We start from the raw sequence: 19,178 nt of genomic DNA on the forward strand, positions 1-19,178 counted from the left end.
GTATGATGAGCCCTAATAATGCTCCATATATAATGGGCTCCATTTCTAATGTTCCAGTATATAATGGGCCCCGTAAATGCTGCTCCAGTGTCTGATGTCCCCCATTTGGAATGCTCCAGTATATGATGGGCCCCATTTTTAATTAACCCAGGCATGGTATGTGTAAAGGGCTCCATGGAGTAATCTGAAGTGTGTGCTGCCGCATCCTTCACTTTTGGTGTGGGTGAAGGACACAAGGAAAGGGGTTGCTCCTGACCAGAAGCCTGCACTGACGACTCAGTGCTTGCATTTTCCGAAACTTCAGAAGAGGAGGCGATAGAGCTGGAGGCTGTTTCTGCAATGTAAGCCAAAAACAGTTCCTGATGCTCCGACTTTAAAAGCAGTCTACCTACTCCCAGAAAAGGGAGCCTTAAAGGCCTTTCAGAGCTACACCATGACGCAGGCTCAACACCTCCTGCCTTAGCTGCTACTGTGTTTTTGGCACTACCAGCAGATGCACCACCATCAGTAACAGGTGGCCCCCCACGTCCCTGTCCTCTTCCACCATACTTCCTCATGTTTTGGAAAATGGACCCTAAATACCAGCAGCTATATGGTACTGTATCAGAAGCGTACAGCTCTATACAGTCTAGGGATAACAATAAATCTCCATATATATTTCATGAGTCATACACAGATGCTCACAGGCTCAGTATGGATTACACAATAAAATAAAAAGTTGAAAAAGGGTACAGTATCACCAGATACAAGGTATATATAGTATAGTGTAAACATTCTGAATCTCCGTATATATTTCAGGAGGCAGACACAAACGCTCTCAGGCCCAGTATGGATTGCACAAGAATATGAAAAGCTGTAAATGGGTAATGTAACCCAAGCGTACAGATGTATATAGTGTTGGGGTAATCTTAAATCTCCAAATATATTTCCGGAGTAACAGACAGACGTTCAAAGGCTCATTATGGATTACACCAGAAACTAAATAGCAAAAAAGGTTACTGTATCAGAAGCATAGAGCTGTGTACAGTGTTGGCCAAATTTGAAATCTAGGTATATATTTCCGGAGTCACCCTCAGACACTCACTCAGTCTGGGTTTGACCATAATAAAAAATGTTGTAAAAAAGGTACTGGATAACAAGATAGCAAGTATATATATTATAGGGTACAATTAAAATCTCCGTATACATAGTCCTGTAGTCACTCTCAGACGCTCACTCAGTATGGATTTGATCGTAATACTAAATGTCGAACAAAGGTACTGTATAACAAAATACAAGGTGTATCGAGTATAGGGTAAAAATTGGTATCTCCGATTCACTATATATAGAAGGCGTAAACGACACACGCTCACTCACTATGGATGATACCATAATAAAAAATTTTGAGCAAAGGTATTGTATCAGCACATACCAGGTGCATCCAGTCTACGGGTAATTGTAAATTTCTGTCTATACTTCCGGAGTCAGACACAGACACTCACAGGCTCAGTATGTATTACAACAGAATTTAAAAAGTAGAAAAAGGGAAAGGTATTCAAAGTGTACACCAGTATACAGTGTTGTGGTACTTTTAAATCTTCGTATATATTTCAATCTCAGTAAGCCAGTCCAGACTCTCCGTTACTGGAAATACTGGAAACTACATGGATACAAGTACAGACAGAAAGTCGAGTGTTTGCAGAAATTTGGGAATTACTCATCGCGGGAAAACCTCCTGGTAGATGTTGCGGAGGCGATGCAGACCCTCAATTACTGTGTCTGTGGAGACAGCGAAAACGGTTCTTTGTGAAGAAAGGATTGCTTTATCGCAGTAGCGTGAATCACATCACCGTTACTCGTCTCCAACAAATTGTGATCACAGGGAGAGATGTAGACATGGTCCTCACTGCCTATCATGATGTGTCTGGTCATTTTGGAGTGCAAAAGACAAAAGCCACAGGCCGTAGGCGATTCTATTGGATTGGCATGAGAGGAGACATTGAAAATTGGTGGCAGGAATGTCACACGTCAGGCGTAGCAGAAGAGTTAGGGTCCCGTCACACACAGCGATATCGCTAGCGGCCCCCCTGCCGGTTATCGCTGATCATGCTCGAGCGGCCTGGGCCGTTTTTCGGTCGCTGGTCTCCCGCTGCCCAGCACGCATCGCTGTGTGTGGCAGTGAGAGACCAGCGATCAGAGACGTTAGACGCTGGTTTCTAATGTAAACGCCGGGTATCCAGGAGCCGCGGCTCCTGGATACCCGCTGTTTACCTTGGAAACCGGCGTACACGCTGGTTTCCAAGGTAAACAGCGGGTATCCAGGAGTCGTGCGGCTCCTAGATACCCGCTGTTTACCTTGGAAACCAGCGTGTACGCCAGTTTCCAAGGTAAACAGTGGGTATTGTGAGAATCATGTGGGAATAGTGGATGAGGGCAGGTATATCTCGCCCAGATTCCTTTCCTATGTGGCCTAGTCTGGTCAGTATCGCACCTGCTTGCTAATGAATAATGGGAGGTGGATATAAAAGCATGCCAGGTGGTTGTGTGAGTGTCTCAGCCTGGGAACACAGAGAGCCTGTCTGTGTGAGAGACACACGTGAGTGAGAGCAGTGCCCACTGCAACTGTGGTTTGGCTGGACGGGAGAAGCCCGCCAGTTGGTAGTTAGGTTGTACTTTGTTTAGTTAGTGCCGGACAGGCAAGGATTTGTTTTATGTTTTATTTCTTTATGCATTGCTTTCACCATTAATAAACCTGACCCAGTGTCAGTTATACCCGAATCCCAGCTCTGTGCCTGAGTTTCATGCTGAACGCACGTGACCTTTGACCCCAGCAAAGGCGATCCCGGAGTGTTTTATCACATTGTGGTGGAGAACGCGGGCATCATGTTGCAAGCATGAGCATGGAGGACGTGGTGAAAGCGCTGGTACAGTCCACCGCCGTCCAGCAAGAAGCTAATCGGGTGATGATGGCCCAGCTGAAGGAGTTGGTGGACATGACAGCTACCGATCGTTCGCTTCTCCAGCAGGTGGCGCAGCGCCTGGCAAGCCTACATGAGGTTAACCTGGAAGCCGAGTCGAGAGTGATTCACGTGAGTCGGTACTGGCAGAAGATGACGACCGAAGATGACGTCGAGGCATACCTGACCACGTCTGAACGGACGGCGGTACGAGAAAAATGGCCGAAGGCACGATGGGCCGGCCTGATTGCCCCGTTTCTTTCCGGTGAGGCCCAAAAGGCTTATTATGACTTAGAGCCTGAAGCTGCGCAGGACTTTGACAAACTGAAAGCCGAGATCTTGGCTGATTGGTAAAAATGACATTTACTTACGAATGTGTTGTTGCTCCTCACGTGGCCGTTGGGCATAGTGGCTGGGAGTGACGACCGCTGTCCGTGCACAGAGAGTGCATCAATGGACTTATCAGCCGGATAAACCACCGCGGTCACAGATGTTCGACCTGATCCACGTGACGAAGAAGTGGCTACAACCCGAGGTGCTGACAGCGCCAGAGATAATCCAGAGAGTCGTCATGGACAAGTACCTGAGAGCTCTACCGCCAGCCCTGAGGAAGTGGGTAAGCCATGGAAATCCTACGACGGCAGATCAACTGGTGGATCTGGTTGAACGTTACTCCGTGGCGGAAGGACTCCGAGACGACGTTACCCCACCTCGTTCTTCATCATCTCCACGTGGAACCGGTAAGACTGTTCCAGGGAGTAGGGGAGATGGAAAAATCCCTAAGACAGTAGGGGAGGAAAATGGGACTGCCCGCACTGCGAGGCCGAGAGTAACGAACTATGGTCTAAGCAAGGGGCCCGTTAGGTGTTTCCGCTGCCAAGAGATGGGACATATTGCTGCGAACTGTCCGGTCACTACTGAACCCATGCAGTGCGACGTCACATACTCTAAAAACCGCATGTCTATGGTTGCACGGGTAGTGAGTGTGAATGCCGGTCAAAAGGATGCGGAAAAACACTTGTGTGATTTAACTGTTGATGGCAAAAATGTGGTGGCATTGTTAGACTCGGGAAGTGTGGTGACTCTGGTGAAGGCCAGTCTGGTGTCAGCCCCGACTGGACCATCAGACAAATTTTCTGTAACGTGTGTGCATGGAGACACCTGTTCGTACCTCACCACGGTCATATGCATTACTACTTCCTATGGGTCTGTGCAACATAAAGTGGGACTCGTCCCGGCGTTATTGCATGATGTTATCCTGGGCCGGGATTTTCCCCACTTCTGGCAATTGTGGGAGAATCAGTTGATGCCCTTGGGTAATCGTGTACATGATTCTTCTCCCAGGGCGCGTGGGGGTCCCGAACCCCTGGAAGAGGTCTCCCCGGAAGACTCGGGGGAAGAGTCTGCGGGAAATGACCTGCAGTTCCCGTTTTCAGTCATGGCGGGTGATACGGAGGAGACCGGGGAAGAGGAGGAGGCCGACAGCCGTCCACCTCCCCGTTTGCCGGATTTAGAAGTTCAGAAAGATGACTTCCAAAGCGAGCAAATAAAGGATCCTACCCTTTCTCAGGCTAGGACAAATGTACAAGTGATAAACGGGGTACCCGTAGAACCTGGCTCTAGGCTGGCATATCCTTACATGGTTCTGGAGAATGATTTACTCTATCAGATAGAGAAAAAGGGGGAAGGTACGGTGCAACTATTAGTCGTGCCAAAACCCTACCGGCGGCAGGTGCTGGACCTGGCCCACGGACATGTGATGGGAGGTCACCTGGGAGTCCAGAAAACCACCGAAAGGATATTACACTGTTTTGTTTGGCCAGGCATGCATCACGATATTCGTGTATATTGTGAGTCTTGTCCTGACTGCCAAGCCTCTGCACCTAAGCCCCGGTTCTGTAGCCCTTTGGTACCCCTACCTATTATTGAAGTCCCGTTTGAGAGGATTGGGATGGATTTAGTTGGACCCCTTCCACGGTCTGCACGTGGACACCAACATATCCTGGTCATCTTGGATTATGCCACTCGTTACCCGGAGGCCATCCCTTTGCATAACACGGCCACCAAGACGATTGCCAAGGAACTGGTGCATGTGTTTAGTCGGGTCGGTATACCAAAACAGATACTCACCGACCAGGGGACCCCCTTTATGTCCAGGGTAATGAAGGAGCTCTGCCGATTGTTACAAATCAAACCGTTACGCACATCCGTGTATCATCCTCAAACAGACGGGTTGGTCGAACGGTTCAATAAAACTCTGAAGCAGATGCTGAGAAAGGTGATAGACAAGGATGGGAAGAACTGGGACTATTTACTTCCATATTTGCTTTTTGCCATCAGGGAAGTACCCCAGTCTTCCACGGGATTCTCGCCTTTCGAGTTATTGTACGCCCGACGTCCTCGCGGACTGTTAGACGTTGCAAAAGAAACCTGGGAGGGTCAGGTCACTCCGTTTAAAACGGTGATAGATCACGTCACACAAATGCAGGACCGTATTGCGGCTGTTATGCCTATAGTCAAAGAACACATGATGCAGGCTCAAGGAGCCCAAAAAAGAATCTATGATAGGGGCGCCAAGATCCGTACGTTTGCACCCGGAGATAGGGTGTTGATCCTGGTCCCCACGGTGGACAGTAAGTTCCTGGCAAAGTGGCAGGGCCCCTTTGAGATTAAGGAAAGAGTTGATGAAGTAAACTACAAAGTATACCAGGCAGGTAAGCGGAAACCTGAACAGATTTATCATGTAAATCTGATAAAACCCTGGAAAGATTGGTCTGCCTTGTCAGCGGAGCTGGCCCGTCCCATCTGCTCGCATACCGTACCGGAGGTACGGGTTGCAGAGACTCTCTCGGAGCGGCAAAAGACTGTGGTCAGGCAGTTTCTACTTCACAACCAAAAGTTTTTCTCAGAAAAACCCGGGCAGACTACGCTAATGAAACATGACATTGTAACAGAACCTGGTGTCACAGTTCACGTAAAGCCCTACCGAATCCCGGAAGCACGCCGTGAAGCCGTTTCCCGAGAAGTGAAGGCAATGTTAGAGTTAGGTGTCATTGAGGAATCGCACAGTGCCTGGTCCAGCCCGATTGTGCTAATTCCTAAACCGGACGGCACCATCCGGTTCTGCAATGACTTCAGGAAACTGAATGCGGTCTCAAAATTTGATGCCTACCCTATGCCCCGGGTCGACGAGTTAATAGATCGGTTAGGAAAAGCCCGGTATATTACGACCCTAGACCTAACAAAGGGGTATTGGCAGATCCCTCTGGCGGAGGCTGCCAGAGAAAAGACGGCATTTGCTGCCCCAGAAGGTCTATTTCAGTATGTGTATATGCCGTTTGGACTGCACGGAGCACCAGCGACCTTCCAGAGACTGATGGATCGAGTCCTGAGGCCACATAGGCAGTACGCTTCGGCCTATTTGGACGACATTGTCATTTACAGCTTGGACTGGGAGACTCATCTCCAGAAAGTACAAGCTGTGATTGACGACCTGTGGGAGGCAGGTCTAATCGCGAACCCCAAGAAATGTCACATCGGGCTAGAAGAAGCCCGGTATTTGGGGTATGTAATTGGGAGGGGTGTTGTTAAACCCTAGGTTGATAAGATTCAGGCGGTTCAGGACTGGCCACAACCTGTCGACAAGAAGCAGGTGCAAGCCTTCCTGGGGATCGCCGGCTATTATCGCCGGTTCATACCCAATTTTGCAGCCATCGCTACCCCCTGACAGATCTTACAAAAGGGAAAGACTCCGTCATGATTAAATGGAGTTTAGCGGCTGAAGAAGCCTTCCATAGCCTAAATTGGGCACTTTTCTCTCAGCCCGTACTGGTGACTCCGGACTTCCGCAGCGAGTTTGTGGTACAAACGGATGCCTCTGATACCGGTATCGGGGCAGTACTCTCACAAGTGAGGGACGGAGTGGAACACCCAGTCCTCTATCTCAGCAGGAAGCTGAATAAACACGAGCAAAGGTATGCAGTCGTAGAAAAAGAGTGCCTCGCCATTAAGTGGGCTCTAGAGGCCCTCAAATATTACCTGGTGGGCCGAAAGTTCAGGCTGATCACGGACCATGCCCCTCTCAAGTGGATGCACTTGAACAAGGAACGGAATAGCCGGGTGACCCGGTGGTTCCTTGCCCTGCAGGCCTACACTTTTACGGTGGAGCACCGCCCAGGGGTACAGATGGGAAATGCAGATGCCCTGTCCCGAGTGCACTGTTTGGCGGGTGTCATTGCTCGACCGGAGAGGTCTGAGCAGAGGGGGGGGATATGTGAGAATCATGTGGGAATAGTGGATGAGGGCAGGTATATCTCGCCCAGATTCCTTTCCTATGTGGCCTAGTCTGGTCAGTATCGCACCTGCTTGCTAATGAATAATGGGAGGTGGATATAAAAGCATGCCAGGTGGTTGTGTGAGTGTCTCAGCCTGGGAACACAGAGAGCCTGTCTGTGTGAGAGACACACGTAAGTGAGAGCAGTGCCCACTGCAACTGTGGTTTGGCTGGATGGGAGAAGCCCGCCAGTTGGTAGTTAGGTTGTACTTTGTTTAGTTAGTGCCGGACAGGCAAGGATTTGTTTTATGTTTTATTTCTTTATGCATTGCTTTCACCATTAAAAAACCTGACCCAGTGTCAGTTATACCCGAATCCCAGCTCTGCGCCTGAGTTTCATGCTGAACGCACGTGACCTTTGACCCCAGCAAAGGCGATCCCGGAGTGTTTTATCACAGTATCCAGGAGCCACGGCTCCTGGATACCCGATGCTTACATGAGAAACCAGCGTCCAGCGTCGCTGGTCCTGATCGCTGGGGCTGTATAACGATGTCCCAGCGATCCCATCCATGTCGGATCGTTGGTGGGATCGCTGGGACATCGTTATTTGTGATGGGGGCTTTAGGAAAGGCAATTGTCTTGTGTCAGGCAGTGCTTGAAAAAGGTGCATTCATGAGGTTTGGGGCAAAAGGCTTTCAATAAGGGTCTCAGGCCCAAGATCTGTGTGTCCAGGGACCCTCTCAATGTAATATTGACAGCTTCACATTATTCTTATATTGTTGAATGTCAATGACTGAGTCCATAAGGTACCAGTGAAAATTTTTTACCCTATTAAAACAATCATTTGAAACCACCAATTAACATTGTGACTATGTAGTACATCAGATCTGCAGCATGTGTACAGTCATATAGAGTACACCAGTCCATTGATATGCATTTTGTATTCCCATATTAAAGAAGCACTCCCATGAAGAATTTATTTAATAAATCTGTGTATCTGTGTATATCATGTAGTGTGTGTGTGTGTGTACTAACCCACCACCGTCTTCTCCGTTATCCATTCCGCTTCTCTTCTGAGTAATATCACCGCTGTTCAGACTATTCGGCTCATTCCATGCATGAGCCTGAAGTCTGTTTTACAATGTAACCCTATGGAACCTTGTTCTGATACTCCATAGGTTGACATAGTAAAAACATCATAAGAGGACTTCTTTAAGCGCATGATCGGTCAATAACCAGCGTGACTACCAAAGGTGCTACCAGCACCACTCTAATATGATCTTAACTGTGCCATGCTAGCATTTGTCTTCACCATTCATCTTTGCAGAGATTAGCTAGGGGCCATTTATTGCATCCATGATATGTAACATTTGTATTTTTGGTTATTACAGAAAACCTGTAAAGCAGCTAATGAAGAAAGACTATGCATCTTCAAGATCCATTCTCCAGTGACCAACGGGACACCTTGTGACCAAGTCAGAATTGTGGGCTATCACCTAACAAAAAAGTGTACTTTTTCTAAGATATCAATTTCCATTTAAAGACATAATGATAAAGTGGATAACCAGGGCTGTTTGTTTTGGAATCCAGACATTTTGGAACTGATATAAACTATGTGCTTATTCTGCATCTCAGGAACACGTAAACAGGAATATGAACACTGGGGGTCATCAGCACCAATCATAGCTGTAACAGACGCAATTAATTTGTACACCTCCATAATTTTGTTCAGGAATACTCCCGAAGCATCACTGTTATTGACACAATAGTACCTCAAGCTATGACTGAAGTCTATTTAAAGTTCCGTGGAAACCGAACTCTCTTCGTCCAGCAGTTTCCGACGGTGGCCACAGAAGCCACTGCTACAACCACGGATAAATATTCCAACCTGTACATGTACGTGGGCTTGTTCCTTGGCCTGCTTGCCGTGCTCCTGGTCCTGCTGTTCACAATGCTTCTACGTCTCAAACATGTGATCTCACCCATCACTACTAATACGGAAAGCACAGACATGCCACAGTTCACTGATGTGGAAATGCAAGGGAGGTCGCAAAGTGCCTAATGGACTTACAGTCATGCAGAGGTGCGTTGCGGATCCTATGACTACCGAACAGGACTGCAGGGGCTTCGCTCCTGTAATGAACAGAAAAATCATACTCTTCTCACCTACTGAACATTTGTTTTATAGAATTTGGATTTTAAGATGACAAAATATACAGTGGACACTCCTACTGTTTTATGTATTATAGACGGTGTTACAGCACAAATATCCATTATTGCAAAGAACCAAGTATTTATAAGTTGCGCATCTGCTTTAACCAATACCTATGTTGTTGGTCACTTTCCATTCATGTGACTACATCACAATGATGACTAATAATATTTTTAGTTTTCTTGCCTAGAAGTAGACATTTTTGGGTTACATCAAATCATTTGAAATGCAACTGCCCGGTTGGCCATTCATATAATGTATCTATATGGTTACTGTCCGTATAAATGAAGATCTAACGTGTGGTCAGGATAACACTTGGCATTTGCTGACATCTCTGAGGAATATAGTGCTATGAAGATAGGAAAAATGCCACAGGCTAATTAAGCCATTCATATGTGTGAACGACAGTGATGACCATGTATTAAGTTAGGGATATTTGCATCATACTTGCCAACTTTTCAAAACTTTTTTATTACAATTAGCACACCACTTACAGGCAAATTTTGGACTGAGTATTGAGGGAGTATTGCTGTTTGAAAGGTTCCTGAAGGCCAAAGTGGTGGCCAGAAGGCCAATATAGTACTAGGAGATTTGCCAACTTTTCTGGTAAGTTCAGGAGGCCTCACCTTTTATCAAGAAATTCACAGATATTTTGGTAGAGTTGGCAAGTATGAATTTCATTAAAGGGAATTTGACATCAATTTTTTGCTGTTTAATCTAAAAGCAGCATAATGTTCGAGCTGAGAGACTGTTTTTAGGGATGTCACTTACTGAGCTGTATGCTGTATCAATCAAGCAATCAATGTTTTATCAGCAAAAGATTATCACTAGAGGACTAGATCTCACGTGCAACCAAGTCAGGCTAATCTGTGTAACCACGCCCCCTGGCTTGCTGACAATGGAAAGAATTCACCGAAAGTTGTCAGGCAGGGGTGTAGGGTGGGTTATACACTGCTCACAGAGAAAACAGCAATTCTATCAAAACTGCACTAAGCAGCTCAGTAAGTGATACATCCCAGGAATCAAGCTCTCTGCCTCTACATTGTGATGCTATCAGATTCCATGGCAAAAACCTGCTGACAGATTCACTATAACTAACTTTTTTTCCTAAAATGTTGCTTTTTATTCACCATTTTTGTCTTCAGTAATGATGAGCAGGGAACCTCAGGTCTTTTTTATTATAGGTTTTATTACACGATATATTGGTTTATTACATGAGTATCGTCACCTCCATAGGCAAGAGGAAGTAGATAAAAAAGAGTCTTCTCAGCAACCCACTAAACTTGAAAAACCACTCTCCCCAAAGATCGATTCACATTTATTGAGTTATGGTGGCAAACTTGCCATAATGTAACTCCAAGATAATACACTATATGGACACAAGTATTAGGAAACCAACAAATTACACCTACAGGAGCTTTGATAACATCCTAATCTACAACCATAGGCATTAAAATGTCACCCAACCATCAATGGAAATAACTGGTCTAGGTCAATCATTGGAAAACACTCCCAGAAAAACAACCCCATAGCATTATCCCTCCTCCAGCAAATTTTACAGTTGCCACTTGGCAGTCGGTCAGGTAATATCCTCCTTAGGGGCGGGCATATCATTGGTGCAATCTGTGTGGCTGCACAAAGGCCCAAGAGGTAAGGAGGACCATTTATACTTCCAAATCAGGTGTAATTTTGCATTTTTAGGAGCTTTTGGGCTGCAAAGGGCTGATATATTGTTTTTGCACAGGGGCCCTTTTCTATCTGTGTCCGACAGTGCTTTTACTGGCCAAACTCAGACTAGATAATCAGACTGCCAGGTTGAGAAGCGTGATTGAGAAGCCACTACTCCATCTTGAGCTTGGCAATATTTTTGGTGATGAAAGATTTGCATTCAGTTGCTCGATTTATGAAAAGCCAAGCCACCAAGCTCGTGGAGCACAATTTTTGCGTTAATATTAATGCCAAGGGAGGTTTGGACCTGTAACTTTATACTGCTTCCACTGAGCTGCTGCCAAACACTTCTACTCTCAATAATACCACTCACAGGTGATCATGGAGTATTATGGGAGGAAAGAAGTTTGTTGAACTGACTTGTTGAAATGGTGGCATCCTTGCACAGTGAATTTTTTAGAATGAGACATTTTTTGAAGAAATGTTTGTGACTTTATACATCTTCAGCAAATGCACTGCTCAAAAACCTAAATTTAGTTATTAGAAGGCCTGACCCAATATTTTTGTTCATATAGCGTATTTATACAAGATATTGTTACACTAGAAAAACAATACATCCAGGGTTCAAAAACAAAAAATCTGTAACAGGGCCCTCAACTCTGATCTCAGCTTCGGCACTTTTAGTTAGACCTCTGGATAAATGGTCCTGCTTTATGACAGGCTGATATCTTTGTACTTTGCACAATAAATTTTATGTTAGGTTAAAAGTCAGTAGCCATTGGAAAGCCTCCATGTTTCTTTTGTGCACATGTTATTTCAATACCATTACATATCACAATTCAGTTTTGTTACAAAGTATCCTAATATAGTTTATTTGCTCGTGAATTTATTTCTATCAGTGTCATTGGGTTGCAAGGTGTCAGATGTTAGACTTGTGTGACAGAACTTTAGTTAATTTTGTAATTTGCTCACCTTGCATTCGCTCAAATGTCAGATGCATAAATCGGCTCTAGATAAACCTTGCTCTCTGTTGTCATATATGCATTGCCATCTTATCAACTTAGAGATTTTCTGTGACAATCACTGTCTTGAGAAAAAGTGGAACACATTGAGGCTTAATATAGGAAGCATAGCATCCACAGCAATAAGCGTGTCACATCTATAATGCCTCCATGTACATTTATTACATTGTTTATGGTCTATTGAAGGGAAGCTAAGAATAATGGTTTTTGTCATGTAACTTAAATGTGCAAAGTGAAATGTAATACCACACATTAGCAAATAAAGATAATAGTTCTATTCTTTATAAGAACGGTGCATGAGGAATTTGTTTGTTTAGATACAAGTAGCGTTCTAGAAATCTTGATTCTATCATTCTTTATATATAGTTTCAAAATGGAGTTGCCCATGTGTAAAGTGCTGCAGAGCAATAGTTTTGACCGAGCTGCCATCTGGTTGCGCTCTGGCACTTTCCAACAAATGGTGTCCCTGTCCCAGTGTGCTGTAAGGTGTGGGGTGCATCACACTTGTAGGCCGCAAGCCTCTGCTGCCTTCTTCAAGAGCCGACGTCTTCAGGAGCCGCCGCATACAATTCAGGGGACACCAAGTTCTTTACAATAGGTCCACTGATTCTATCAGTCTCGGGAATTTCCTGTCCATCTCAGCAGTGCACTCATGACCGGCTATCACTTTCCGTCTATGGGTGTCCCTGTCCATCTTCCACTGTATGCCAGAGGACACGATGTGTGGGGCAGACCCTATGCCAGATTTTGGGCTCCAGACGTGACAGGAGTGACTGCTCGGGATCCCAGCAATGCCTCCCACTGCCTGGAACAAGTGACACATGCTGACCCTAGCGACGCACCACACCTGAATTTGACCTTATCTATGCACTGCACTAACTCTCTGTTCCAGGAAGTGCCTCCCTTATTATTAACACTAGTGCCTATCCACTGGGCTAGTTCTATCATTAACTATCTGCTATCTATCATGCCAAACCTATTATCCTTATCCTATGTCTTATGCTGTTATTAAATCACTTACATAGAAGCTTATCCTACACGTTAATCACATTTTATATTAACACTTCACATGCTATACATATCCATAATACATTAACTAAGAAGCACATCACTTTTACATATAAAAGCACACAACAGGATTCACATGACGCGTTTGTAGTCTTCAGGGGCAGGAACAGGGTAAGACAGTCAACATCCCTACACATTTAAAAACACATGATACCTTCTAAGTGTCTGATTGGTGCCATTTCACAGCTGTTTCCCATAGGCTCAATGAGCATGCGCAAAGCTGCTTTTCTATTCTTCCTCCATGGCACGCCAAGGTCTGTGGCCTCTAATGCTGACTTCAGGCATTTCAGGATACCACCGTTTTCCCAATTGTCAGGGTCCCAGTGGACAGAACCTTATATGGGTACACCCCTGTAAGAAAATAAAGTCAACATTAACTACCATGTATAAGAGTAAAGCAAGTTTGCATTAATTGTTAACATCCATAATACCATGTGAAAGTAAATGACACATTTAATATGTCTACATATTCATTTCTTAAAAACATTTCTTTGTTTTAAAATGAAGCAGCAAGTTTTCCTGAAAGTCATTTCTTAGTAGAAAGTTGATCACTAGTCTACTTACTCATTTTATGCCAACAAGGGTCATGCCAAGCAGAAGTATTGCACCAGGTTGCCTTGCTATGGACCAGTAACACAGTGATTAAGAACTAAACTTTATGAAGCCACTAAAACCAAAGTATACCCATCAGCCTTTCCAAAAGTCAGCCTTTTTGCTATGCATATAAGGTATAGTCTCAATCATTGAGTGAGAACAGGGCCAGATGGTTAGCTGTCCTCACCAATGCCTCCTCTTGCCACCCAAAACTCATGTTGTAAATAGTGTATATGTAAGGACAGGTGATGTGGGAGAATCAGCTCACCATTTGGAGTCTCTTCAATATATTTAAACCCAATGGTTCATTTCTAACAGACGATGATTAAGACCTCACAGTTGAAGCGCGTTGGTCGTTAATCCCTTCTGATCTCTGTGTGCCTTCAACATGCCCTTTTAATGTGTTACTAATAAACATGAAGTTTTATCCTACCACGCTGGAGAACTTTCTATATTGACTTACGGTAAATAGTATGCCCAGAAAGTAACAATGTGTAGTTTACAAACTAGGGAACGTAACTGCACCTGTGTGGCGGCCCTTCTATAGGTTGGGTAATAATAAGTGTACGATTAGAGGTGCTACCTCTCAGTGCTCTGATGATCAGCACCAGTAGAGCCTTAATTAGTAGTGACAGGCCATGGACAGGCCTTATAGATGGCCTGAAGTGAAGACTGAATGAATTTCTAGTAATCTATAGTTTAGATGTTTCAGATCAGTGTGTCTCCTCCACTAACATAACCTGCCATGAGATGATGTAGCATATCAGTGCTGACAGGTGCACTTTTAAAATTCTAAGCCTTGCAAAAAGGCATTGGTGCTTCCAGCTACACCCGTGGCTTTACAGCTATCTGATAGAGTTCATGAAATATAATAGAAAATTGAAAATAAGCTATAAATTAACCATTAATACTGCTTATAGTATACAGTAACTACAAGGACAGTGCAAATCACAGGGCTTACAAAGAAAGGAAATATGCAGTCATGATCTGACTTGCCCATCGCAAAAGAGATTTAAGCTGAGAGGTAGACCCTGTAAATTGGTCAGTCAGCCAGTAAAATTTGTGTAACTCTCCTCCGTAATTAAAATAAGATTTTAGCTCAGACAACAAAAAAAATCCATTTGACAGCAGTTTCTCCCAAAAGATTTCCCATTGCCTGGAGAAAGACATGTCACCAAGATCTCTATTACATCTGCAGCTTTTTAGTGTAAGTGAAAACGACAGGCTCTCAATAGGCTATTTAAATATAGCCCAAGCATTGGGCTCCTGGGGATTTCTTCCTGCTAATGGTGCTTTTTTTTGTGCTATGTAATTCAAGAGATGGAACTGTGGCATAGGGGTCACCGCAACTGGACAATTTTGGGGGATGATAAGCCACCTCACTATTGCACATGTACTATATTTGCATAGATACAAAATCACTTGATTCTATAATTCAAGTAGAACGCAGGTAAACTGGAACAAATGTTACAAATGTGAAGCAGCAGATGCTCTGGCCCTGAGCCTGGTAGTTAAACTGGCTCTGGCCTCAGTCCTTGTCCTGGCACAGTTCATGTAGAATTATTTGCCTGAAAGTAAAGCTTGCTTAGTTCTCTACTACTTGGTGTCATACAAAGATTTTTGCTACAGTCACTTGCTGTAAAGCACTGCCATGCAGGGGCGGACCTACCGCCCGTACAGACCGTTCATTGAACGGGGGAGAGGGGGGCCCCTCCAGCCTCCTGCACCACATGGCAATTTTCAAATTAGCCATGTGGAGGGCAGGAGGAGAGGAGAGCAGCACGAAGAGTTGGAGGACCTGTGGTGATGTCATCATCATGTGATCAGGGGTTGGAGCTGATCACAGGCCTTCACCATTGATCAGCTACGCCCCCTGATCACATGACAATGACATCACCACAGGTCCTTTTAGCTGAGCTCACACAAGAGCTGCATCTTCCAGCAGGAGCCAGCCAGGTAAGAATTTTTTTAAATTTAATTATTATGTTTCCCCACAGGATGGAGACACATGGATCATGTGTCTCCATCCTGCCAGGGCAGATTGGAGACAGGGGGAGGCAAGATGGAGACAGGCATGACTGGAGACCAGGGCAGGATTGGAGACATTGGGGTCAGGATGGAGATGGGGCAGGATTGGAGGCAGGGGCAGGATGGAGACGGGGCATGGTTGGAGACATTGGCAGCAGGATGGAGATGGGGGCAGGATGGAGATTGGGCAGGATTGGAGACATTGGGGGCAGGATTGGAGACATTGGGGGCAAGATGGAGACAGGGCAGGATTGGAGACTTTGGGAGCAGGATTGGAGACTTTGGGGGCAGGATGGAGACTTTGAGGACAGGATTGGGGGCAGGGTGGAGATGGGGCAGGATTGGATACAGGGGGAAGGATTGGAGATACAGGGGGCAGGATTGGAGATACAGGGGGCAGGATGGCAGACACTGGGGGCAGGATGGCAGACACAAGGGGCATGATTGGAGACACGGGGCAGGACTGGAGACACGGGGGCAGGATTGCAGGTACAGGGGGCATGATTGGAGACAAAGGGGCAGGATTAAAGACATGGGGGCAGGATTGCAGATACAGGGGGCATGATTGCAGACACAGGGGGCATGATTGGAGACAGATGGGGCAGGATTGGAGACAGATGGGGCAGGATCATGGGGCAGGATGGATACGATGGAGACAGATGGGGAGATCATATGGGGCACAATGGATACTCATGAGGGTGGGATGGGAGAACATATGGCTGAAGCCAGGAATGAGACACATGGGGGCCAGGATGGGGGATATTATTACCATAGGGGCTAATTAAAGGATATTATTACTGCAGTGACGTATTTATTTTATTTTTTGAGTATACTGTTTTAAATGGTGGGCAGTCCTGTTACTGTGTAGAGTGATACTATGTTGCCTTTTTTTCTTCATGTGGTGTAGTGTAGAAGTTGGGAAAAAAATAAGTAATGTGTTCTGCAAATCGAGCTCTAGATAACTGTGTTATTTCCTGCAGAGACGAGCCCTGGCTGGAAGAAGTGATGGCAATCTGTGCTGGATGAAAGATGAAAAGCAAGGATGAAGGACTTTACCTAGAGACGTCACTGGTGAGTTAGTGTGTTACCTATAAACTGACACTATACACTGTATACTATATACAGAGGTTCTGTGTATAATGTCACCAGTGATCACTGTATTACCTGTATGTTATATACAGAGCTCCTGTGTATAATGTCATTAATCACTGTATTACCAGTACACAGACACTGGATAGTAAGTACCGATCCCCTGTGTATAATGGCACTTATGGCGATAGTATTGTTTTTTTTTATTACTGATCAGTATTGTAGCATTCAGTCACTATGTGGTGGTAATATGTGGTCTGGACATGGTGTTGCGGTATTTGTCCCTTGTATGTGCTATTATTTGGTCACTTTGTGGTGGTAATATGTGGTCTGGTCATGGTGCGGTGGTATTTGTTCCTTGTATGTGATTTTATTCGGTCACTGTGGTAGTAATATATAGTCTGGTCCTGGTGTGGTGGTATTTGTTTCTTGCATGTGGTATTAATTATAGGTCACTATGTCGTGGTAATATTGTGTCTGGTCATGGTGCGGTGGTATTTGTCCATTGTATGTGATATTAATGGTCATTTTAAAAATTGAAAAATTGTCTACAGTGTTGTGATGGCGGCTTAAAAAATATTTTGGCGGAAAAAAAAATCTGCCGGCTATATGTGTGATCTGGTGATGGGAACTGTTAATGTGTGATTGGTGCGAAGTGGAGTTTTCCAATAGAGGGCGGTGGGACTGTGGACAGTTTGAAGGGTGGAGGCGGGGCTGGGGTGGAGCCTGGGCGGAGTCTTACGGGGGCCCCGAAAATTTTCCCAGTATGGGGCCCCGAAATTCCTAGTGGCAGCCCTGCCCCTGCCCATATGCTGCAGCAGTTCAGGAATGTGCGGAGTGCGGACACTGGACAGTGTGGAATGGATGGATCCTCTTGGTCTGGCCTGCCCTGCCTGCTCTAGGTAAGAGTACTACCAGAGCTAAACAGGACTGAGGGACTGGGACCGAGGCGCAGGCATGATTTTGGGGGGCTCCTGGGGTGGGGGAGAACTAAACATGGCAGGCATGATTTTGGGGGGCTCCTGTTGTGAGTTCATTTTCCCCTTCACTACTGAGGCCAGAGGAACTCCCTCTTCTGGTGAAGAAAGGTAGTGAGCCTGATTGTCAAACACCTGGGGCTGATGATGATGACTGGCTGAGTGGAGTTAATGACTGGATATAAGGCTGCCGACACCCTTCTGGCCTGCGGGTGATTTCTCTGTGGACTTCTAGGAAACCAGTCTGATTCCTGCTCATCTAAAGCTAAGATTTCTGCTTTGCCTTTTTGCATTAGTGTTTTGTTTTCCTTGCTTTTCTGGATTCTGCCATTCCCTGCTGGGGTGAGCTGAATTTCCTTTTGCCTGTTGTTCTGTCTTCAGAATATTCCTGAGTACTGACATAGCTTTTTTGAAGCCTAGCGTCTTCAGGGCCTTTTTTACTGTCAGTTTGTTGGCTCTTATTTTCATAGGGTTTTTCACGGATTGCAGACAGCAGCCTTCCTGTCCTTTCCTATCTAAGCTAGCGTGGGCCCCATCTTTGCTCAGTCTATCTTTCTGTCTGTGTTTTGTTCTTTCTTCTTGCTTCACCGTCATTATATGTGGGGGGCTGCCTTTTGCTTTGGGGTCTGCTCTGGGGCAGTTTAGATTTCCCTTTCTGTCTTTAGGCTATGTAGTCCTCCGGCCGTGATCGAGGGGCCTAGGGCATCGTAGGAGCCCCCCACGGCTACTGCTAGTTGTGTTGATAGGTTAGGGGTCTGCAATCCGATAGCTGCCAACTTCTCTGGTTTTCTGGACTTAGCTAGCATTTCTATTTTTGCCTCCTACGGTGACTCAATCATAACAGGCTCCGTCCTGGGGGAGAGCTGAAGCATGATGGTCTGGCTGCTCATGAATGGGGGGCCCCTGGCCTGGGGAGAAGGGAAGCATGGCCTTGGCTGCTCATGACTGGGGGGCCCCTGGGGAGAAGCATGGCTGCTCATGAATGGGGGGCCCCCTGGGGAGAAGCATGACTGCTCATGAATGGGGGGGGCCCTGGGGGAGATGCTTGGCTGCTCATGAATGGGACGGCTCATGGGGGGAGAAGAAACATGAATCGGGTGGCCCACATAGGGGGAGAAGCAGCATAAACTGGAGGGGGCCACCTGGGGAGAAGCAGCATAAACTGGGGGGGCCACATAGGGCGAGAAGCACTATGCCAAAAGTAGACCGCTTATGGGGAGAGCATTATGAAACAAAGGGAAATGGGGGTGCCTATATATAACCTATATATATGTTTACATAACTTTGTTGCCCTATGAAGGACGGGGGAGG

At 45.8% G+C, this 19,178-nt stretch overlaps 1 protein-coding gene across 2 annotated transcripts in view; it reads left to right on the forward strand.

Annotated features, from left to right (window-relative positions):
• SERTM2 (serine rich and transmembrane domain containing 2) overlaps positions 1-12,401 on the forward strand; it is a 187,589-nt gene extending 175,188 nt beyond the window's left edge. For both annotated transcript variants that reach the window (XM_073547664.1, XM_073547663.1), the window contains exon 2: positions 8,601-12,401. In XM_073547664.1, coding sequence (XP_073403765.1) covers positions 8,990-9,271 — 282 coding nt within the window. In that variant the 5' untranslated portion in view covers positions 8,601-8,989 and the 3' untranslated portion in view covers positions 9,272-12,401. The remainder of the gene's footprint in view (positions 1-8,600) is intronic.
• Positions 12,402-19,178: the final 6,777 nt, after the last annotated feature.

Source organism: Dendrobates tinctorius, unplaced genomic scaffold (assembly GCF_039654945.1).
Source record: "Dendrobates tinctorius isolate UK_male_01 unplaced genomic scaffold, ASM3965494v1 ptg000154l, whole genome shotgun sequence".
NCBI lineage: Eukaryota > Metazoa > Chordata > Amphibia > Anura > Dendrobatidae > Dendrobates > Dendrobates tinctorius.